Genomic DNA, 24,572 nt, shown 5'->3' with positions numbered 1-24,572 from the left:
CAGAATTTAATTGTGCACATAAATTAGGGCCAGAAGGCTTTGGAGAGTAATAAAGATGCGTATTCTCTATCTTTCCATCCTGAGTGATGCTGAATTTAGTGCTCTGACTAGTGCACAGTGATGTATACAATTTCCAGCTATTACTTAAATCTGACTCATGATCTCTGTAAATCTGAAGAGAGCATCTACCTTGTTGTAACTCCAGCCCTCAGTCCAAGTTACCCTTGTAGTTGAGTCTACTTTAGTTTTTAGTTTTTAACTACACTCCTCTCCAACTGATTTTCTTTTATCCATGTCATGTAGGGTGCTCATTTTGCATTGTTGTACTAATAAAATTATTTCTTTTGTGAAGTGAACAAAACATTCAATAAGAATGGGAAGGGAAATCAATCTTCAGAGGACTTCAAGCTGCAGATTGAAGTGTAGGCCATGCTGGAGCTGTGTATTACTGCTCCTATATTAAACCAAGAAAGAAACCATACTTACTCTTAAGTTTTTGCAGTATTTAGAGCTGAAAACAGGGTTTAGAAAAGGGCAGATTTCTCAGAGAAACAGGAATTCATTTTAGTGGAAGAGAGGACTATCAAATACTGGAATTTTCAATGAAAATTTGGTTTTGAGTAATGTGGAATCTGCTGTAGGGCTGCCATTATTTCATGTGGGTTTTTTCCTGTAATGGGAACAGGAGTCAGAATTGAAATAATCTAACAGTTTCATAATGTCATCATCATCATTGTTGTCAAGCAATTGTTTTAATCTTTTCACTTATCTAACAAGTGAATAATTATGTGGGGAAAACAGGATTCCCTCGTTTCTCGTTGAGTGAAAAGCCATTGTTTGTGTTGGGCATTTGGCTCTCTTTGGCAGCCCTGGGGCGATCCAAACACCATAGGTTGAACCTGTGCAGTTTTTCCTCCTTACACCTGTCTTGAATGGACTGACTTTGGGAATAAACCTCTCAACTAAAAAGACCTTGAGCCCCTCCAAAGAGGGATAATGAAGCTGGAGTAGGGGCTGGAGCAGAAGTTTTAAGAGCAACAGCTGAGGGAACTGGAGATACCTAGCCTGGAGAAAAGGAGGCACCTCATCACCTTGTCTCTTCTCACAAGTCATATGTGACGAGAAAAGAGGAAATGGTGGCTTCAAGCTGTGCCAGGGAAGGTTCAGATTAGATATTAGGAAGAATTACTTAAATGAAAGAGTTGTCAAGCTCTGGAACAGGCTGCTCAGGGAAGCTGTTGAGTCACCATCCCTGGAGGTACTTGAAATGTATGTAAGTGCGGCACATAAGGACATGGTTTAGTGGTGGACTTGATACTGTTAGGTTGATGGTTTGACTTAATCTTGAAAGTCTTTTCCAACCTAACCAAATCAATGATTGTTTGCCAGGTTGAGCTTTGAGTCTGGAAGAGTTTGGCTGCTTAAACCATGTGCTGAAATAACTTGGAAGTAGGATTCATTTTCTGAAGTGATTAGGTTCAGTGTTTGGTGCAGCCAATTGAGAAACTGTCATGCCTAGATGGATTGGGGATTTTTGCGCAGGACAGAACTAGGTGGGTGAATGGAAATGCACTGTGATCTCAATTAAATATATTCCATGATGGGCAGAATTTATGAATCCCGATATCTTGACACTAGTGTTCTGTTTCCCTCTCCTCTCTTTATCTCTGTCCAACCAGGGCAGTCACAGCAGATCAGTGTCAGAGAGATACTTGAACTGGGCAGCCAACAGTACATGTGGTGCTGTGTGGAACTGTGGATATGCAAGTTTGCTAGCCAGCTGCTCCCAAAAGGCTTCTTAAAAGCATGATTTCTGCCTGAGCCTCACTCAGTGGAGAGAAGGGCAGATGAATGATTAATTTATACTTTCCTCATCTCAGATGCTTATGTTCATGAAATATGAAAGTGGTTATTTCTGAGTTTTTGGACTTCTGTTGAGTATATTTTGAATTGGCTGTTGGATTCAGAAGTTACTGGAGAAGGCAGAAGTAGAATAACTTACTCCATACTTGCTTAGGAAAGCAGGCTTAGTATAGTGATTTTTAGATCATGGTCTGTGCATCATTTTCAACTGTTAGATCTGCGAAGGAGGCTCCTGCAGTACCTCCCAGAGTCTGGGCTGGGAATCATGTTCCTTAGGTTGTCCATTTCCAGTGGTGCCTTCTGACACGAGGAGCAGCATGTTTGTTTACGTGCATTTGGTTGTTATTGCTGGCTGATTTTCTTGTAGCCTTCCTTAAGGAGATCATTTCACTCAGTGTGCCAAATACCTTAGAATTTTTAGAGGTGGGTCAGGATGTTATAAATCTTCACAAGAACATTAAGATCTTCATCTTGACTTAAGTTGCTGAGTGAAAATTGGGAAGTGGAGGGAGAAGAGAGATGGAGGTGAAGATTTAAAGTCTCCATGAAATCATAGCAGAGTTTGGATATGAGTGTTACATGATTCCCTGTACTTTGATCTCTTGTGTGAAGACAGTGAAGAATATATTACTGAAATAAGAGCTGGGTCTCAGGCTATGAAATTGGGAAAGATCACAGCTTTAAGCTCAGCTGTGTAGGAGGGACGACCCTTAGAAATGACCTGGAACATACACATACTGATGTATTATGTGTATATATACTAGAGCTAATATATATATATATATATATATGTGTGTATATATATATATATATTATATATGTGTATATATATTTAATTTTCTTTTCACCTGTTTTTTTCAAGACCTTTAGCTGTTCATATTTTCATGGCATGAGACATCTTCCATTTGCATTCATCTTCATGGTGGTTTGTATAATGTGATATTTCAGAGACCTGGCAAACAGGAAGCCACGTGTCTCTTGGTGTGGAAACTGCTAAAAGTAGAACAGGCAACTGCAGGTAGTGCATTGAGTGTCAACATTTTTCTGCTGTTTCTTAAAAGGATAACATGTCCTTCACCACAAAGTGTGCATACTGTTTTTTGAGTTAGAGCTGCAAGGTACGGGAAAGTGATTTTTTGGGGTTTTTTTTTGACAACTAGTGTTAGCAGGGACCTCTGAGCACGTAAGAAGATTATGGGGGTGCTTGGACCTTGAGGGTCTCAATGAAGCTTTTTAGAAGCTGAATGGATGTTTCAGTAACATAGCTGCCTCTGAAGATGATGGTACTCTGGCTTTGTAAATACTTGTGATAATATGGCTGTTTTTCTATGTTTTTTGTTTCTTTATTAAGTGGGTTGTGATTTGACTGAGATGTGTACTGAACGTGACCTGGCTCTTTATTTTTGAATGAAGTTTTCTTGGATAGAAACTTTACTGCTTGCATCTCCCAGCTGAGTTTGGTACTGAGTATTTCAGTCTTTTAATACCATTCATTTTTAGGAAATAATAAGCAAAACCACTTGTGGGTTAAATGATTTAATGATCTGATGGGCCAGAATGGAAAATATTGCTGGAAGTAATCTCAGATGTTGCTGTTTAATCTGTAGAAAGCTTACGTGGCCGTACACTTTTAGCTTTTTCCAAATCCTAATTAATGAAGAATGAATGTGTGTGTGTGTGAATGAATAAAATCTAGGATCATCTGTAGTTGAAATGGTGCCAGGTATTTAACTTTGCAAGGAGGGAGAAAAAGAAGCAAGACAAAAAAAACCTTCTAGAATAGTTTCAGTAGTTCAGAAAAAAATTTAATTTATGATATTATGACTGAGACAAAACTCCTACCAGCACTTCATGTAACTTCCATGAAGCTGGTTTTTGTGGAACAGGTATTGCCAAAGGCCTGGAGTCCTGATTTATGTTGCAGTACAGAAATCCACCTGTACATGGTGCCACAAACCAGCAAGTAACAGCAAAATATCTTTCACCTGCTATACCTTGAAGCATCACCAAGGGTCCCATTTTAACTATTCTGCCTGTTGGGAGCCAGCGTGTTATATTGGAGGAGGCAAGCCACACTTCTTTGATCCTAGGATGGCGATGTTAGAACAGCTCTACCTCTAAGGGCAAGATGTGTATAGATTTTCTTCCAGTTTTACTTCCACATAATGAGCAGCCTCTCTTGCCTTCCCAGCTGAAATAACCACTACTGCTGCAGGTGCCAGAGCCTTGAGCCTACAGCACAGAAGTGTAACTGTCCATGTCCATTTTTCATCTGAGTTTTTCAGGTAGAAGCATCATATTGTATAAGTTTGGGGGAGGGGAGGACGGCTTTCAGTGCAGTATATGACTGGAAATTTATCTCACCATTTTTGTCAGCAATGATAGGGATTTGAAGCATTCCACAGCAGCAGGAGCTGTCCTACTGTGCTCTTAATCTCAGTTAGCAGGCTAGCACAGGTTGTTAAAATGTGTGTAGTTTTGGAGGTCCAAGCAGGTCTTGGGAGTGCAGCTGAGGATAACCACAGTCTAGGCTGCTGAAAAAACTTCGCTACCTGTAGGAGTCCAAAGCAGCTCAAAATACATTTTTCATTACTTTGGTTTTATCCTTGCTGTAGGTATTGTGGGAAGCAGCAGGGGAGGGAAAGAGACGGTGAAACAGCCCCGTGAAGTAAAGAGTGGTATGTTTGTCATGGGGATGACTTTTTTGACTTTGCAATTGTATGGAGGTTTGTACTGAATGCTTTTAAAATGTATGTGGTTATAACTGAGAAACTGATCATAATCTGTTTCTCCTTTCTCATGGTTGCAAGAAGATGTGGAAACAAATTTGGGGGAGCTGAACATCAGCTGTGATTTGCTTACAAGTGAAAATGCTACTTGGTTTATTTAAGCCTTTCATAACATTTGACTTTTTATTCCAGTTGTAATCGAGGACTGAACAGTGTGGCCTTTGAAAGGAAATGGGCAATGCTGGAAGGCAAGAAAGAGAATTTGGAGGCTTGCCTCACTTGAGAAAGGTCCCTGACAACACAGCTAGACAAGTTGTGCTTCTATAATGAGTTTCTGTGGTTGTTTAGAGATGCTGTAAATAACACATTCACCACAAAGGATGCACAACTGGTGACTAAGTCTACACATATTGCTTTCATACACTGGTCCTTTTCACTGCCAAGTCCTCAGTAGTGTGAAGTTGTTTGTATGTGCTTTTATCCAGCTGAATACAGAACATATTGTTCTGTTGCTTTTATAGTTCGTGCACTTTGCTTACTACCCATGGGCAACTAATTGCCAGTTAGGATTAGGGAATTCCCTATAATCACTAATTAAAATCCCTGCTCAGTGTACCTTTAAGTGTTAGTTTACCTTTTCCTTGGCGACCTCATGTTTATGGTGAATATGTGTGTGTGTGTGTGTATATATATATGTATCTATATCTATATCTCTCACTACATATAAGATAGTATTTTTGGTTTCACATACCCTGGAGAGGTTCCTTTCTCAAGTAGCAGGAAGGTTTGGATGTTCATAAGCATAGCCAGTTGGTTTATTTTGTTTTAAACAGCTTTTGCTTTGTTTTAAGAAACTGGACAGAGTGTTCAGCCATGCAGCTTTAAAATGTGACTGTTGATTTCTGTCTGCAGTGCATCTGAACAGCTTAGATCAGAGGAAATAGGTCTGAAAGAAGTCTCAAAGCAGGAATCAGCTAAAATTGTAGTTCCTGATGTGGTCGTTTTGACTGTTCTTGAAGACCTGTAGTGATGGAGGCTCCTGGACCATCTGGAGCAATCCTTTCTGATGCAGAGTGGTCTTTGGAAAGCATCCTCATGGCTATTAGTAAACTGCTGTGCTGTCCAGTATAGATGTGGAAAAGAGATTATTCCTCCTTTCTGTAATTTTGCATTAGCTTGAAAACAATTGCCTTATTTTAGTCTGCACCTTCTCTTTAGACTGTAATACTTTTCTTTCAGGATGATTAATGCCAACTTTATCCCAGTTGTTTCCTCATTGGAGCACCTCTGTCCCTCCACTCTTGTACTTTTCTTTGGATTCTCTATAGTTAGACCATATTTTTCCTTAAGTGTAGCATCTAAAACTAGACAAAGTCACACAAAAAGCTCATTTAATTCCCTTTCTGGTATCATAGCGTGAGACTACCCACTTGGGTTTGTGTCCCTTCCTGAAGAATCTTGTGCAGTCAGCTGGATGAGAGACACTGTTTCCTAAAGCACTCAAGGGGCTTTGCTTAGGACTGCTAAGCTGAGTTGTACCACAGTGGTGGCTGCCATGTAATGTTGGCCCTGCAGGAGAAAATCTGCACAGAAAAGAAAATTCTTACTCCAAATTTTGAATAAGGCTCAGATCATTGCAAATGTAAATGTTTCAATATCATGCATTTGAAAGCAAAGCTCAAACTATCATACTTGCAGTGCTTTTTCTCTTTTCATTTTAATTACAGATTCTGTCTGTACCACATCCTTTCCTGGGTGAGTCCAGTATTAGCTAATGAGCTGAATTCGCTGTGTAGTTGAAGTTCTGTGTGCTAACTTCCCCAGGTTAGGATAACAGCACTTGACAGATGTGTGAGTACCTGTGTAAGGTTAAAAGTAAAGGATAACCAAGCTCATGTATTCCGAAGTCTTTTCTCTAGACTGTTTTGAGCCCCATCTGGCCCACTTAAAAAGAATACAGAAACTTCCCTATGATTTTAGAATAATTTATTCAATTTATTCTTTGGGGAAAAAACCCTCATTGAAGTGTTTTGGTTTTTTTTATCTAGGGAGTGGAGAAATTATGTCTTAAGTCTATACTTGTGCCAGTCTCTATATTAGGTTAGTTTATAGCAAGAGAATGTTCATGGCATAGTGGAAATACCACAGGTAAAGATAATTAGGCTAAATGTCCACTCCCAAGTGACTGTTTGTTGTGGGGGGGGAATTGGAAGCACAGGAATGAAATAGAGTAAATTGCAACTCATAACTTGTGTGAGACTAACCTGCTTTCCTTTAGCATAAATAAAAATGCTATGCTTGTTTGACTGTACAGGCTGAAGTAGTACAGAGTGTGTGTGCTGTGATCCATAAGCACTGGCCGTTTTTGAACATTGACACTTAGGCATTTTGACTTGTGAAAAGCCTTGGTAAGGGGAAGAAAATAGCCATATGCATGGTGCAGCCTCTTAAATAATTGAAATCAACTTCATACAGGAGACTTAATTTGGTTGTGGCTGCTCTTCATAGAAAAGTATTTCCTCATGAGATAATTCTGTTTATTTGACTGTTTTTGAAGTAGTTGCTTCAAAAAATTTCATTTGGGGTCTCAGCACTTTTGGTGGTTTCTAAGTTATTATGTGTACTGTTATTTCTTGGGATTAGGTTATTAGAAAATAATGCATCAACAGTCAATGAGGATCTTCAATTTAGCCCTTCCATCTAAGAATGGGAAAGGATTCCAATGTACAGGAGCTGCAGTTGGCTCTTAAGAGAATGTTTGATTATGCCTGTTGTGCTCTCCTTTAGCAGCCTCTGTCCTTTAAGGCAGGTGTGGATTTTCCAGCTTTATAAGGGATATGTGAAAGAGCATGTATGAACAATGTGTATACTCCATCACAAACAACTGATGAATTACTAGAGAACATTAGTGTATTTTCCCCCTTTCTTGTGAACCCGTTTCAGGGTCAAATGGGACTCTTCTGAACAGTGAGTTTCTTAAGACTGATGCAGAATGAAAATTATCAGATCAGTGTTATTTCTTCATCCAGTGATACTGTGTATTCTAGCATTATCTTGGATAAAAGTGGAAGAAGTTAATAATATGTGCAGTTATTTTCATTTCATTTTTGTTAGGAGACATTGTGTTGATAAGCCAATTTTTTTGAAAAATCAACAGAAGAAGCCTGCAATTATTTTAAATTGTATTAAGCATGCAGTAAAGCAGAATAGCACTATTTGTGATCAGAAAGAGATCTGTTCTTTATCTTGGAAAGTCATATCTATTTGCAAATTATAAAGTGTACATCAGTCTTGTCTCTGCTTTGTATTCTTATTCTTGAAATTCAGGCCATTATCCCCCATAAAACTGTACTTCTACTTTCCCACAGTTCTCTCTCATTACAGATGTAACTGAATTTACTTCCTTCCTCTGGGGAATTTTTGGAAAGGGAAGGGAAATGCTTTAAATGTGTGGTACCTTGTGGAGAACACTGGCAGCCACAGTTTCAATGCCGTGGTATTTTTTAAGTAGAAAGGTTGTTGCTGTTTGTGACATGAACCCCCAACTTCTAAATTCAGTTTAGAATCCAATGGGTAGCTGTTTCAGCTTCTAAACATAGTGTGCTGTCCTGAGGTGTACCACATATGAAAGGAACCTGATACTTCACCAGGTTCAATGTGACAGTATTTTTTTTTTAGGTAGAATTAGATAGGTTGACCAGAAAAAACCCCTCACTTCTAAGTTTCTTCAGAATCTAAGGTGTATGTATTTTGGCTTCTAAAAACGTTGTGTACTGTCCTGAGGGGTCCCACATAATGAAGAAGCTCACCACGCTTCACTAGCTTAAACTTCTAGGTTGTCCTAAAATGTAAATCAGATTGTGTCAAAAGAAATACCAAGATCTGAATTCAAGAGAAGTCTGTATTCTTCTCATGACACCCATGCTGTACTGTTCTGGATATTATTCTTTTTACTTGTCTTTGTCTTGGAGACTGTGCAGCCAGAATGCATCTCAGTCCTGTCTCCCAGTTACTTTCTCCAGTGTGCATGGGAATGAGGGTGGCTTTAAGCAGATGTGAGATTCACCTGAGTAGCTTCTAAACCTGGCCCAGTTTTTTCAGTAGAGACTTTTTTCAGCAACTGCCATGTGTGGTATATGGAGTGGTGCCTGTGGACCTGTGCTTGATCAATGTGTGCTGCAGTTTCCAGCCCTCACTGTCTCATGTCTGTTGCTTTACTGAGCAGTAAAGGTGTTTGGAACTTTATGCAGTCTTGCACACTAGAGAAGTGGGAGGATGAGATGACCCAGGGAGCTTAAGCGCCAGGAAAGGTCCTGTTAAGGACTTGGAAAGGTATGTCATCATTTGCTTTGGTAACAATTCCTAACCAAGCTAACATGGTGCCGTACTACAGGATCTTGAGTAGTTGTCATCAGCCAAGGTGTCAAGCGTGGAGTGATTATTACTGAATGTGTCAGTCTGGCTGTTTTTATCATCCTATGCATGATACTTTGCCCACTTTTTTTTTTTTTCGTCCTTACTGCGTTAAGGCATGCCTCTAACAAATATCAGTTATAATGCAAACATCTTCTCCAAGCTGTGCTGTAGCTTCTTGTTTTTTAATGCTCAGTTGTTCTAAAATGTGTTTCAGTTGCTCTGCTGGTAGTCTTGCCTGAGAAAGGCACATGAATGGATCTGTTCCCCAAGATTGTTTCTCACTAAGTTTTGGTAAGAGGAGATCCTTGCCTGCCCTTTTAATTGTTGTTTTTGTGGTGTATTTCCCAATATGTGAATTCGAAAGTTTTAGTTTGTGGTGTTCCTGAAGAGATATTGTTCCTGTAAAACATGCTGTGAGCGGACAGCCCCATAAAGTTTAACTATGAAATGCTTTCCTCTCCCATATACTTCTATTGACAGTTGTTTTGTTACCTTCCTGGTTCTTCTGTACGTATTCTCGTAAGAAATATGCAGTCTGTGCTTAGATTCTCTTTTTGGATTATCTGTATATTCATTGTTTCCTCCAGCAGATCCTTTTATGGTTCATTTCTGCTGCTCTTAGTAACGTAATGTTTACTCTCTTTTTTTCCTATTGTTAACTGATGCTATGAAGTTTCTAGGGCCATGGAGAAACTGTAGTTCTTATTATAGGATAGTATTTTTGCCATGACTTGGAGACTTCAGTATCCATAGTTTCTTTATGCTAAGTTTGGAGTGCTACATGACTCTAAAGCAAATAGGAGTACTAAGAAATAAAAGACTCACACCTTACAATCCTGGATATCTTAGTAGGTGTGTCTGAAAAATGGTGGTGTCACAGCTTCACCAACTTCTGTATAGGGAAAAGAGGGTCTAACCTGTCTAGAGCTGGCAGAACTGAACTCATTTGTGTTATTGATGAAGTTGGTCCCAGGTCTGGAAGCTTAGGCAGCAGTAGCTCAGAATAACCTGTTTCCAGCAGAGTGCTCTGAGAGCACTGATTAGGGCTGTTGGATTGCATTAAGGACGTGGAAGAAAAGGCTTTGGGCAAGTTTCATTTCTCTTCAGATGCAAGCTAATGCAGTTTCTTTACTTGTCATCTTTTGAGTATGTTGCTAAGGAGAAAAGGACGAAAAGAGGAGAATGAGTTGCTAAATCTTGAGATACTTGCACAGGAAAACTTTCTACTTGATACCATAATTATTCTTAAACCCTGGGCAGTTCCAGAATCTCTAATAAGGATATCTGCATTGAATTTGTCTCTGTTGTACATGGATGCCTAAGCTTGACAGCTTATAGAGAAAGTCATTTTCGTTTGTTTGTTTGTTTTGGTTAAGTTTTGTATGGGTCCTATTGTTTGAAATAATACTTCTGTTGCTTTCTTTCTTCTTTTCTAGTAATTTGGCCAGGAGATTGTCTTGTGGAAGTTCTATAGGTATGAATTATGACAGAAGTTTAATCTTTGGTGTTATGCAGTTGCTCTATTTATTAGTTTTTTGGGTTTTTTTAATTTCTCTTTTTTCAGGTGAGGTCAAGGTCAATAACAATTGCACATTGTAAAGAAAAAGCTTAGGTAACCTCTATTTAAATGTACATGAGTACTTGAATTTCTGTTCCCTCTCTTTGAATGCCCCTTTTCTTTCCATGTTTTCAGCACTCTTTTGGTGAAACACTTATTTTCAGCCTCAAAGGCTGGGGTAGCTAGGACTGTTCTGCTCTCTTTCCCAGCTTTTCTTTGAAATCTCTTTTTCCTGTGAAAATGCGTTGACAGATTCTCTCTCATGTGCCTTGATTTGCCAAGTGATACATGCTGCGAGTACCACTAAATGCCTTCATATCCGACTGTGCAGGGGATTTTTGGTATTATTTGCTTATTCATACACAACTGTTCGAAAAATTAAGCATGTACAGGCATATTGTTGCGATCTGGCCCTTTAGCAATGAAGTTGTTGTTCTAAGTTCAATACAGACTGATGGTATCCTGCCAGCTGAAAATCTCATCTTCAGATTTTTCATCGTGCTTTTGTGTCTCTAGAGGAAGCCTTGTGAATTAGCCTCTCAGAGGTGCTGCAGGTTGGGACTCCCATTTATTCCTTGAAGTAACAGGATTTTGGAGCAGTAAGGCTGCTGACCTGAGCAACTTAAAGCTCAGTCAAGGGTATTTTTCCTCTGTGGGTAGCACAGCACAGTTAAGGATATGTGTCAATGAGGAGAGTCTGGGTGGATAACTGGGTTTCTAGGATACAGTGTATGTTCTGTTTTAATTAGACAGCTACTCATGTCTTCAGGCTCTCTGTCACTTCATTGCTTGTAGAGATTTTATAGTGATAATGCAGTGTAAGAAGTAAAATTTTGTTTAAGGTTGTATTTTTTGCTTGTGTGCAGAATGCCACTCACGGATCTGTCATCCACACTGAAAAAGAGGCTAAAAGAAATTTAATTCGTCTTTTCAAAAGCTTCCAGGATCTGCATTTTGGTGGACACTGCAGTGTTGAGTATAAACATAAAGCTTTTCACTAGTCATTCAGTTGAATGAAAACTGACACTGGCTGCTTAGAGACTAAAAATCAAGTTGCTGTGCAGAGAGCAATTAAAAAGGGGGAAAAAAAAGGAAGTGGGGGGAAGGAAAGCTTTTCCATTTTAAAAATGTGACCTGGTTATCCCGATGAGCAAATCTGATGCGAGTTTTTCTTAGAATTAACATTTGTAAAGTCAATTCAAGTTTGTGTGTACTTTATCTCTAACATATGGCTTCCCACACAATGATGTCATGTACAACTAAGTGCCAAAAAAAGCGTGAATGCTCCCAGCAAAAGCTACATTTTGAACTAGGGTTTGATTTGCGGTTTCTGTGCCTGTGTGTGCGTGGCCAGCCAGCCGGTCGTGTTAGAGCACCGAGCTCTGCACGAAGCTGCTGCTTTCCTCAGCTGTGGGTGATGGTGTGCAGGAAGGCACAGTGGCCATGGAAGGCTTCTGTGTCATAAATATATACTTTTCTCCCCTCTGATATGTTGGAAAGGGTGTGAAAACACAGCTAATTTTCTTCAGAGCAGTTCTTGAGAGAGACTGTCAGCTCATCTTGGTGCTGTAAGAGTTTCATGCAGTTCCACAAGTGAGGATTTCTGTATCCTTGGGGTTTGCAGGTGTTGTGTAGGCATAACAAACTGTTGTGTGCATGGGCTTTGTTCCCAGCCCACTTCTTGGCTGAGTCATGGTTTTCCAAATGTTGAAATAATGTTTGGGAGGTGGATCTTGCTTTGTGTTTGTGTTTATGAAACGGATGGTGAGGTGGCTCACTCAGACCCTCTCTGTAGGTTCTCCTGCCCTTAGGGCAGGATTCCATGGTCTGCTTGTTACCTTTTGTTAACGAAAGCTTTCCTTGGATTGTACAGTTTTTGATCTTTCTCATACAAAACAGAACATGTTACAGTGGCATGAAATTAAGAGAAGCTGTGGGTTCTTTTTCTTTTGGTCTACCTTTTACTGTAAACTACTACAGGGTTCTGTTCTGCTTCAGCAGTGGGTATGTTAAGAAGATTCCTGGATCAGATCAGATCACAAGTTTTCTCCTGAGCTCTTCCATCAGCCATGCAGTGGAATTTGGAATCTCAGAGTGCCTACATGTCTTTAACGTGATGGTTACCAGCAAAAGTCCTCAAGGAAGTTTTGGGGGTGGCTTTAAAGTTGGAGAAGGAAGAAAATGTCAATTCCAGTGCGTGGTGTTACAGGTACATTGGTATTGGTTGCTGAACACAAGAGTTCATGAGGATTTCATAATGTATTTTTTGACTGGAGCATGAAATACAGCTAGGCAACCTTCTACTAAAACTCTTTCTTTACAAAGCCTTCATAATTCTGCTGGCCAGCGGGCACAGATTTGTCTTTGCCCCTTCGTGCTTTGGTGCATGTTTTCTCCTCATACAGAGATGGAAGCTTGTGCTTGTTTGCTGTGCAGCAGGGGGAGGTTCTTATCTACTTGCACCTGAGCAGCAGCTGAGCCACAGCTGTGCATGTGGGTGAAGAATGACTTTAAGCTGTTCCTCTGCTTTTTTGGCTAAGTATTCAAACCTGAAATATGTAAAAGTGAGCATGTGTGTACCTAGGCACTCACTTTGCCTGCTGCTTCCTCATAACACTTACTTTCCTCATAATAAAGATTTTTCTGGCATGAAATTTTTTCATCAGCTGCAGTGAGAAAGAGGGCTGAGACGGCGTGATTTTTCAATTTCATTACTTTCTCTTTCTTTCAGCCTTTCAGGTGGTACAAGCAGCTTAATTAGTTAAAATTCATATGTGCATCTGGTAAATGCTGAGAGATTCTTGTAGTAAAAGAAAATCAGTATCTTTGAGAAAGAACTGTTGGGACTTTGTATGGTTTGTGTCCCTTGCTGCCCTGAGGGTGCTCCGGGCAGGGTTGCAGCATATGCTCCAGGGAACAGAACCGTCCAAAATCTGCAGGGAGCCCCGCAGAAGAGCTCTGAGCTGGAGCTTGGGAACGGAGGGGCAGTTCAGGCTCCCATCCCCTCCTCTCCCTGGCTTTTGTGTGCCAGGGGTAATTATTGTCACTGTTCAATCCATGCTTAATGCCTCCCAGAGAAGAAAGCAGACAGCTTTTTGTCTGCACATGCTTCTGGGACTGGTATTTTCCTACAAGCCAGACACCTAAGAAATTCAGTTAGGGGCTTACACAAGGGAACTATATAAATTTTTTGCTATGACCTAATGCATACAAGCTCTTTTGGTGGAAGCTGAACTAAATGATGTTAAATAAATTAGGAAGTTATTAAGTGTTAAGCTGTAGGAGGAAGAGTTTGGATTTTTTTCAGATACATTTGCATCTATCATTTTTTCTGCCCTTGGGTGGTCTTGAGTTCTATGCTGCATTCAATTCCTACTTCATATTTCTTGAAGAAAAAGTTAAAATACATGTTATCAAAAAGCTTCCCTTAAATGGGATGTGCTGCTCCATCCCATAATCAGGGAGATGTTTCAAGTAGTGAATATTCCTTGTAAGCTCTTAGCTTTAATTTTAATGATTTGGGAGCTGCTGTTGTGTAGTTAGTCAGGAATTTTACCATAATATTTGGAATGTATGTTGTATGGATTGCCTTTCTACCTAAAATGCATCTGTTTGGAACAATGGACAGCACTAAAGGAGCAATTTTTCTCCTTGCCTAAAAATCATAGCTACTAAAATTTAATTTTGTTGGTCCTTGTGTTAGTACACAGAAGATGGCTTTTTAAGTGATAAATGTTTTGAACTGTTTTGCTGGTAGTCTGCTGGCATTTTCTGTTGTTTGCAAACTTTATTAGTCATAACTTAGTTTCTCCAAAAAATAATACAATAAAAATTACTGGTTGTATTGTTAAGGTTTAATTTTTATTACAAGTAAAGATTTCCTTTGTTTCCTGTTGTCATGCCTGTACCTCTCGATGATTTAACATCTTGATAATATAGAGAATTACTGACTTTTTAGTAAATACTGGGAATCGTGGTAGTGTACAATTGCCATATCTTAATAGCAGAGTGCAGAAAAGCGTTGCAGCTTTTTTGAAGTTACATGAGACATCAGTGGCAGAGGTGCCATTACATCTGGATCCTGCATTTAAAAAATACATGGAAGTATGTTATAAATGAAGAAAATAGAAATATCAGTATACATGGATATTATTACAAATACATATTTAAAACATCCTTTCTTTTCTTCATTACAGGTTATAGAACAGGCATTACTTTTTAGCACTGCAGCTACAGGAAGGATGCAATCTGCATCCCTCTAATTGCTTTGTGGAGAAATGACTAGTCTAGTTCCTGGTTTATGAATTTCTCTAGTTTTCTGGCATGCAGATATGGTATTTTTTTGTCACCAAAGAAGTCTGTGGACTGCAGCAGTCCTTTGCTGTAGTTGTGAGAAAGGTCTGTCTTTCCCAAATTCCCACGTGTCTGCAGCCGTGTTAGCGGGGCACGGCTGTGCTGCTGTGGATTTGGTAGTTTCAGGGGTCGCTCTGTTCAGTGACAAGTTTCATTACTTGTGAATTGCTTGTGACTCCTACTAGTTTTGGGGGGCAGCAGGAGCAACAGAGAGCTTGCCACCCAAAGGCCACCAGCAGATTTCCTATATTATTGCTCCACCAATGTCCCAATGTCATTGTCTGAGCTGTGGCATTGTGCTGGTGCCATCTGTGACTCCTGTGGCCCCTGCCACTAGCGCTCGCCTTTCCTCGCCTTTGCTGTAGCGTGGGATCACAGCTTTGTTCCCTAAGCTATCTATTCTTTTTCATAATGTTATCAGCCTGGCAGAGTTTGGCTTGTCTGATGTGAGCCCGTTGCCTCTGAAGGGAGCGGGGAACCGTCACCCGACAGTAACAGCTGTGCAAACAAACAAGTCAGCGTTGATACTCATCAATAGCTTTGTGCAGCCGTGGCATTGAGATGCACCAGAACATGTGCAATCTGTCTGCTTCCTTTGTCCCACGGTACAGCCAGATCGGCCACTCCGCACTGATGAGGTCGATTGTCATGCTATGGTGTGCCTTCTCCTCCTTCCTTTTTTCCTTTGCTTTTCCTGCCTCTTTGTGGGCTGTCTGGCTGCTCCCAAACACATCTGCCACGCGTCCCATCTGCTCTCCCTGAGAGGCACGCTCAGTCCTGACAAACGCTATTCAAGTGGTGCACTGTTCTGTGGAGTTGACAGAAAACACTAATTTGTATTATTAATGGCGTATCACTAATGCTCCCTGCTTCAAAAACACTAAGTAAATAGGGTGGAACATCAACTTGTGAACTTGCTGGTGGGTTTTTTCAAAATCCTACATGCGTAGGTGAATTTTTACCGTTCCACTTATGGTAGGTAACACTGCTCTTACTTTGTCCTAGAGCTTGTAACCTTTTCATGACACAGTGTGTTTTCCTTCAAAAAAATGAAACAATTATTTCAGAGGTTGTGTTCTTTCTGTCCTGGCATCAGTGGCAAAATACTTCACATTAAGAGGCAAGGCACGAGTGTGGGATGAAATGATTATTTACTATTCCTTTGTCTTTCAAGGAAGAAACATTATCAGGTCATCCAAAAACATTTTAAAAACCGTATTCTAAAGTCAGAATTTAAAGCCTTGCCTGTTCTGCATGTCTGTTGGACTGCTTAGGGTTATGCACTTAACTCTTCTGAACATCTTTCCTATGACATTTACTTCCAGCAGGATCTTGCCATGTGCCAGCTCCCCTGTCAAGTTGAACAAAAATAAAGTGCCTCTCTGTGGGTGAAGGAAGAAGATGCAGCATAGGCATAAATAGGCAGTAGAGTTGTTTTTGTGGAATCACCTCTAGCTTTGAGTCAAAGATTTGTGGAGGTACCTGATCAAAAGTGCAGTTACTAATTAGTGGTCAGGTCTGCCGGGTCATGTGAACTGTCAGCTGTGTTAGCTCCATGTTTACCATGTTCATTATGTTGAAGCTGTCTCAACTGCCATGTGTACTGCTTCAGAGATGTACAACATGAAGCTGTGGTGAACAAGGAGTGACCTTCTCTGTTACCATGTTTGTCTGCAGCGTGGAATTCACTGTAAGCAAGGGTTAGGTGTCCAAAGTACCAAGTTGGGCAGGATTTTACAGAGCTGCCTGAAAGGAACTGCACATGCATCTAGGGAGAGAAGTGATTCATTTTGACAGTGTTTGTTTCATCGCCTTGTAAGTCTTCCTTTAGTAGCTCCCTGCTTACTCGAAATGTCACAATGAGAAAAGTAAAGGTTGGAGGCCTAAGTCAAGGAAAAGAATGAGGCCAGGGAGGCTTCTAGCAATGAAAAAAAGTTGAGCAACTTTTGGTCATCTAGCAGAGCTGTGTCAGGGTACATTTTGGTTCTGTGCTTCCTGGAAGCTGCTTTGTCTGGTACTCACGTTAACTCCTTGTGAAAGCTGTTATTCCATGGTGGCTGCACTGTTCTGCACTGTGTCATGTTCAGGCATCTGACCTCTGTTGAAGAGGTTGAGGATGGACTTGTTTACTTGTCTTACATAGCTTTTACAAGAGTGTTTTTTCTTGTCTTTTCTTTCTTCACCTGAGAGCATTGTAAGGCAGTATATTTTATCATCATACCCCAACCACTCATCATAAAGCTGGTTATGCCTACAGTGAGCTTGGGGAGGAAAAAATGGATTGGGACTGCTTGAGAGAATAGTACCTGTTATGCTGCAAAACGTTGTGCATGGAATTTGTAATACAAAGGATATCATCACAGCACTCACTTGGTAGGTGTGATCAGTGGTACAGTGGTAAGCATTAACTCTCCTAGTTGTGCTTTTCAGATCAGCACCTTTAAAATTTATCAAGTCAGTGTGTTAGCACTTGAAAAGTTGTGTCAAGGAGTTTAGCAAACAGGCCAGGGAGAAGGGGATAAGTACAGCAGTTTATCACCTCTGGAAAGTGGTGTTAGACACTGAGAAACAGGTAAGCTATTCCTCCAGGATTTTCCATGGGTTACTGAGTTCAAGGCATCCTCTAAAGGGTTACAGATGTAGTTGCAGTTGAGCTGTGTACTGTATCATCTGTCCAACGCTTTGTACTATGTATGCTTGTTTTTTCTTTAAACTGGTCCCTGGTGCTTTAACTGGATGTGATTCCTGCGCCTCAGCCTTGTTAATGTGTGTTGCCAGTAGGTTCCAGCAGCACTGCCTGGACACTCCCATATGACAGTAGGGTGATCAGGTGTGATAGGTAACTTAAAGATAAACGCTGTGTGTGCCCTTGGAAACTACTCTGCTGCAATTTTCTGTGTTTTCCTTTAATAATTCAGCTCTGAATGCTATTAATCCAGTCTCAACATTTCAGGAAAGTAATCAGCCTTTTCTCTGCCGAACTCATCTCTGCTTGGAAAAGCTCACATGCAGGTCTTCTCTGTAACCCAAGAATCCTTTTGTGAGAGAGGAGAGTATTTTGGTTGTTGAAATATATGGTGAATTCTCAACTTCTTCTCCTCTGTGTTTGAACCTGGCCATTATTACTTGAACTCTACAAACTAGAGGAGTGAAAGCTTGATTACAGGTGGCCTATCAAGAGACCAGTCCTATAGAGGGCTGTGAATAAACAGCAATTGTGTAATGAAGCTATTTGTTAGTGACTGCTCACAGGCCAGACTTCAGATGAATGGTGGACAATGTAAACCTAACATGTTATAAAAATGTCACAACATGTTAACAAATTCTTCTTGTTGGTACAAGGTCCACATTTGCCTTATGAAAAAGGGAACTCCTCTTCATCTCTGGTGTCACTGATTTCTGATATGAGAGGGAGGATCTGGTTCATGAAACAGAGTAAATCTTCTACTGACCTTATTATTAAGGAACAATAAAATCAGAGGAAATCAAGGGATACTAAAGGAAAGCAAAACACCTGAAATTATGTCGATTTTCCCCTGCATTGTTCCTTGTTACCCTTTCTGGTGTGTTTGCTCTCTGAGGCCATGAGTTGCCATGCAGTGCTGCGTTGCACAGGTAAGGGGGAGCCACTTTCTGCTCTTCCACAGGACATAATGGAGTGCTGCTTTAGAGAGATGTGTCAGTGCATTGATAGGGGCTTGTGTTGTCCTGCTCATTTCCAAGGTATGGAGTTTCACAAGAAATCTTACTCTTTATGCTGACTTGCTTGTGGAGGGTTTTTACTCACTAGGAAGCTTTGTCTTCACCCTTGAATTCTGGCAGTCGTCTCCAGAAATATTCTCTGTGAGGTTTGCTCATAGCGATTTTACTACTTGTGCTGATCTGTCGTGTTTTGGCTCTTGTTTTTCTCTCCCTCTTGATTTAGATGAGAGATCCTTGGAACAGCAGAATTTTTCCTTTTTCTCAACGGTGCATGAAAGCATATCAGGCAGCAAGACACAAACGGCCTTAGCAAAAAGTACTTTGGAGTCCCAAGAAAGTAATTTGCTTCAAACAGTTTTATCATCAGTTACCACTTCCTTTGATGGGACTTTACTTAGCCAAGAAGAAACAGCCAGGATTTCAGAAGGGAGAAGTACGCCTTTGGTAGATGTCTCTGTAAGGAGCAATGAGGCATTCCTAAGTGATGATGAATTTATTAGCTCCTTTTCAAAGGCACAGTGGACTCCTCCCGTGAAGTCTTCTGCAGTTTTAACAGATCATCACTCAGTTAATGCAGTAGAGCCATCAAGAGAAATGTTAGAAACTGTGTTGCTAACACCTTCATTATCTGTCCTTTCTTCACTGTATGATATCTCAGAAACAGCACAGCAGAAGACTCCGTTGAGTGCTGTCCCTGAACACAGCTACACTCTTATGGAAGGAAAGCCTTTTGTACCAGATCATGAAATGCTAACAGCAGGCAGAGACTTGCTGTTGTACCCTCCAAATACAGCTGTTCCTTTCACTTCCATTCCTCCTGACACGGGAGTTGCGGCACAGGAAAACATTAATGCAAGTTTAACAGCTCTGCCTTTTGGGGCTGCTTCAGAAGGATCGCCTCTTCACCTCAAGCTGCTGGGTGATGCCAGCCCTGGGGCCCCAGATGCCACAGCGCAACGTGCAGACTTGTATGGTGATGTTTACACCCACGAGAGTAGCAGGACAGCAGAATCTCTCAGTCAAAGGACCTACCCCACTCCAAGCATTCCCTGGGCCACGCCAGCTTCAGCAGCCAGTGCCGAGCTTGCTTTTTTTCCTATTAGTCTTCCACTTGCGTCTCTTCTTCCTGATTCAGCTGCCATTTCTGTGAACTCTAATACAATTCTTAATGCCAGCCTGTTTACACACGAATTCTCCACTACAGCACCAGATTTGCCTGCTGGTTCAGAAATACCAAGTCAATCAGAGCTTGTCAGCAAGCTCAAGACTCCAGTGCCTTTCACGAGATCATACAGTTACTGTCTGTATTGTGACTCAGTTTCACTTCTGCCAGAAGCAGGCTTTGCCCCAGAACATGACGTGGGCTCAGGAGATTATGTTGAAACTTTGTCCATCAAAGCCTCTGAAGTACAAGGTATAACTGCATTTACAACTATAATTACTGATGGGTATGAATTAGAGGAACCTACACCTGAGATTTTTGATACTTCTTTTCCATCAAGACCAGTTGTTTCACTTTCTTCAAGATTCGCAGAAACCCCTGACTCAAGCATGTTTTTATTAAGCACTACAGACACTAGAACACCTATAACAATATCTCCCTCCTACCATCAGCTCCCTGGGGAAATGGCACTGAGCAGCTCTGTTTCCCAGACCCTCCCTGTTCTAGAAACAATTTCATTGACTCCAAGCACTCATGTAGAACTTCCTGGTGCCACCACTGTCGGGTTGGACTCTACCATCATCCCGAGTGAGCCACTAGCGTCGTTTGCAATCAGTCGGACAGCTTTGCTGGAATTGCCAGAATTAATGCCATCAGAATCTGTGGTTTTGCTTGGCAAGCCATCTACAAGGGACGAACCATCTTTAAATATTTCAGATTTCCCATCCAATCCCTTATCAACACCATTTCTTATTGAATCTAGCTACTTGTCTTTGTCACTGACGATGCTAAATTCTTACTCTGTCATGCAAAGTGATTTATTAACACTCTTACCTCAGACCTTGTTGACTGGGACATCAGTACTTTCTGAGGATGTTACCAGCTGGGACTTAGCTACCACTGTCAGCTCTGCCACTGACACCGAGGTTTCTCAGTTACATCTTGGCCAAACGTCGTACTTCTATTCAAATGCATCATCCCTTCCAGAATCACAGGTTCCTGAAATAATGCCATCATCAGATTTTCACTCAGAGTCATCTGTGTTTCTGGAAGCATCCTTGGCACTGCCAGTGGGCTCTGAAGTTGTGTTTACCTCAGCTGCCACAGGAGCTACCTCTCGGTTGGAGCCTTCTCTCTCCACCTCTCACTCTGTGGTTCCTACCGTGGTGCTGCCCGCTTCTGACACCCAGTCTGTTACCAGCAGCATCTTGATCAGTGAAACCAATCTGATCTCTTCGTTGACTACCTTTCCGGCAACTCCTGTCTTAAACGTATCTTCATCTCTACTTTCAACTGCTCTGGGTTCTGATGAGGATATTGGTGCTACAGTTGACCCCACACTGCTTCTAACATCTGGCAGCAGGGGCAGTGCCCCCACAGCCCTTCCTCCCACAGACCCTTACGACCTCACATCAGATGCCGACACCACCAGTGTAATGCCCTTTCCTACAGCCTCTCTGTCTGCGACCTCGTCGTTTGATCCCACACAATTTCCTCTGACTGCTAGCCCTCCCACTGGATATGAAGTTCCATCAGGAAGCAGTGTAACTGCTGGTGCTGATGCACCAGCTGATTCCACCACTGTCACCAGTGCTACGGGCAGCCCAGGGACATTCTCCTCCACCCCTCTGAGGACTACTGCTCCATCTGGAGTGGTGGTTGTAACCTCTCCTGTGACTACTACCAGGCAGCCCTACGTCTGCGACATCACCATTCCCAACGCCTACTTAGTCACTGCGGGTAAGATCTTCCCAACATTTTAATTTTGTTTTTCAGAAGCCACTGTAATATGACCCCCTAGCTAAATTGCAGATTTTGGATTAACTGAATGAACCTTTCAAAGAAACATGGCATAAATTTAGACCAAGAGCTGTAAAAGGGTTGATATATCATTTACTGTTAAATTAACAAAGTCCATTGTGAGAGAGAGTTACAAATACATTACACTGCACAGAGAATGAAATCATCCTCAAAAATTGCCAATGCATATGTACAAGTGTGCTGAGTTGGAGGCTGCTTCCTCATTTCATTGGTTGTAAATGAACGTTGCTATTGTGGTGCTGTTCTGCCAAACTGTTTAATGTTCTGACTGAGTAGGTTTCTCCTTTCAGTTGTTGCTGCTGTTTATTAAAAAACACCTGCATGTGAGGTAATGTTGTAATATGTAAGAGGAGAATTGGTTTAAAAAACGTTTGGGTTTTGCAACCATGTTTATAATTTTACCTTACTAGCTTATGTTTGTGTCTTACATCCTCCCATACTTACTTTCAATTGGATTTGGTGTGTTTGTAACCAGAAAAAGTGACACTAGTGTGTTTCAAAATTAATTGTCTTAGCATCTGTGTTTGCTTTTCTGGTGATTTCCTGCCTCTTCCTAGCTTTTTAACAAAACAGTGCCAGCAAACTAATCCAGGGCAGCTGCAGGAGTGCTGCATTTTTGTGGTGAGCAATATTTCTTACTCTTACAACTTGGTTGCAAGAAATAAAACAGAATGAGCGTAATCTCATCCTCCAGATATGTAGGTGATCTAGGTATTCTAGTGATGAGGAAGCCTTTTTTAAAATGTAATTTGAGTACTTTTGTAGGCAAGTTACTGATGGAAAGTAAATGCAGGATGACAACACAACACTTTTCAGTTGTTTGCTTAACCCACAGTCACAGTGTCAAGTGTGACTGTAACAGACATGACATCCATTGGGATGTGGGGATTTTAAAGCTCTTTCTTAGTCTGTGGATATCCCTTTCATTAATTAATGTCATGTTTCTTTGCTTTTTATTTAAGAGAAAAGTAGATGCATATTTTCTGTGGCTTTTTTCTGACCTTATCTGCATTCCATGCATTGCCTGCAAAGCTTCTAACTGTGTTGTGACAACGGACTCACAGGTCAGACCAAATACACTGCTACTTTCCCATTTAAATGCCTCAGTGGCCGTTTAAAAGGTTATTTTATCAGAATGCTAAAGACATTAGCTATGGAAAAACAAAACAAGAGAAAATAAGTTTACAGTTCCTTAAACTTTGCAGTCACTTTTTAGGATACAGTCACACCTTCACCCATGTTCTTGTTGTTCATCTTACCTGTTTGATGCAACTGATCTCACTATCTGCTTTTTCATGCACTGCAAAATTGAAAATGCAGCTTTGAATCAAAACCTAAGAGATGAAGCTAAAATGTATTTTCTGACTGACATTAATTTCTAGTGCTGGCCCGAAGAGCTGTTCTACGAAATGTCAGTGAATCCATCAGAGAAGTGCTCAGAGTTCAGTTCAGGAGATCAGTAGAGCTAGAGGTAAGTGGTATGAAGTGTGTACAAGTACTCTTTGATCAATGTAATACAATAGCAGTTTAGTTCGCACACTGAAACAGTAATTCAGACAGTCCATAGATACTGTATCAGAGAGAGCTTTATTTTAACTTAGTTGTGTTTTGGTTAGGTTTTTGTTATTTTAATGTGACCGTGATGTCAACTTTTTTGCTTTCAGAATGCCATCATTTTCTAGGACAGACCTTTCTTGGTTTTGCTAGAGGTGAGCAAGCAGTGTCCAGGAATCAATTGCTCACCTCCTTTGCCTGGTGAATTGAAACTGAAGAACTTTTACCCTTCAAAATACCTGTTAAGCGGGTCTCTTTGTTCTGCTGGCTGATTACATACTTAGCACTTTAAACAAAATGAAACCTTCTGCACAGCCTTGTGCTGTTTTATAAGTGAGGCCATCAACGCTTACAGGGGAGGTGGTGTGAGTCCCAAATGCCTGATTTGGCAGATGAAAAAGGTAGGGGGAAAAATCAGGTATGCAATAGTAAGATGTTATTTCTAAGTCTTCAGGTAGGTGTAACTCCTGTTCTTACTCCCCTCACAGGAGCAGTTGTACTCTTGGGTTTTCTGAAAGCTTTCTCTGCTTTGGTATTCAAGGAATCGTCTTTGAACAGAATTTTTCAATACTGTTTTCTAACTTGCAAGTGATCATCTAGTTAAGATAAGGGTTAAAGGCTGTATTCCCCACCTCTGTCTCAAACCCTCTGGGAGGAAAAGACATAGGAGTAGTTTGAGGGTACCTTTGTTGTATAATCAGATACTTCAGTGGTGAGGAAATGCTTCAGTAGAATTATTGGTGTAGATGACGTTCAGCTGCACTTGCAGTTTTGCGTGGCTGTATTCATCTAGTTTTCATAGCCCAGCACCAGGTGATCTTTTCTGAGTCAGTGGTCTCATTTTCGCTATGTAGTTTACTCAAGTAGCTGTTCACTGAACATAACTTGCATTTCTCCATGCAAAACAGAATTGCTCGGTGCCTTTAATTTTGGCATCTCCCATGATCATTGCACTCAGTGATTAAACAACTCCTGTGTGATGTTTGAGGATGTACATCTCTACTACTCAGTCAAGATAGGAATGTTATAAATTCCTGCCAAACCTCAGCTACACTGAGCTGCTTCTGTAAACTATGTGTAGTTTATGTGCTTCTACCAACACCTGCTCATGAGCTATTTAGATTTTTTCAGATATAAGAGCTTTTTCTTCTGGTTTTTAAATTATCCCTTCAGCTTGTGCAAATTGGGATAGTCAAGAAGAAGTCAGATGTTCATAATGATAGAAGCACACTTGATTTTCAGTGACCTTACACGGCTCATTAACATTGAAGCGCTTACTTTCTTACTATTTACAGCTGTAGGACAAAATCCATTGCTTAATATTTGAAGGTTAATTGGAACAAACATTTGATATCTCACTTTATATTTTTCCCTTTAAATTCCTGCCTTTCATGCCTACTATTGCCTTGTAAAG

At 40.8% G+C, this 24,572-nt stretch overlaps 1 protein-coding gene across 5 annotated transcripts in view; it reads left to right on the top strand.

The window, feature by feature from the left end:
* KIAA1549 (KIAA1549 ortholog) overlaps nt 1–24,572 on the top strand; it is a 141,454-nt gene that overhangs the window by 49,738 nt on the left and 67,144 nt on the right. For all 5 annotated transcript variants that reach the window (XM_066183891.1, XM_066183890.1, XM_066183893.1 and 2 more), the window contains exons 2-3: nt 18,845–21,523; nt 22,987–23,075. In XM_066183891.1, coding sequence (XP_066039988.1) covers nt 18,845–21,523; nt 22,987–23,075 — 2,768 coding nt within the window. The remainder of the gene's footprint in view (nt 1–18,844; nt 21,524–22,986; nt 23,076–24,572) is intronic.

Source organism: Chamaea fasciata, unplaced genomic scaffold, assembly GCF_029207755.1.
Source record: "Chamaea fasciata isolate MVZ Bird 193981 ecotype frontalis unplaced genomic scaffold, bChaFas1.0.hap1 SCAF_5, whole genome shotgun sequence".
Taxonomy (NCBI): Eukaryota; Metazoa; Chordata; class Aves; order Passeriformes; family Sylviidae; genus Chamaea; species Chamaea fasciata.
This window is presented reverse-complemented; position numbering and strand designations above follow the sequence as displayed.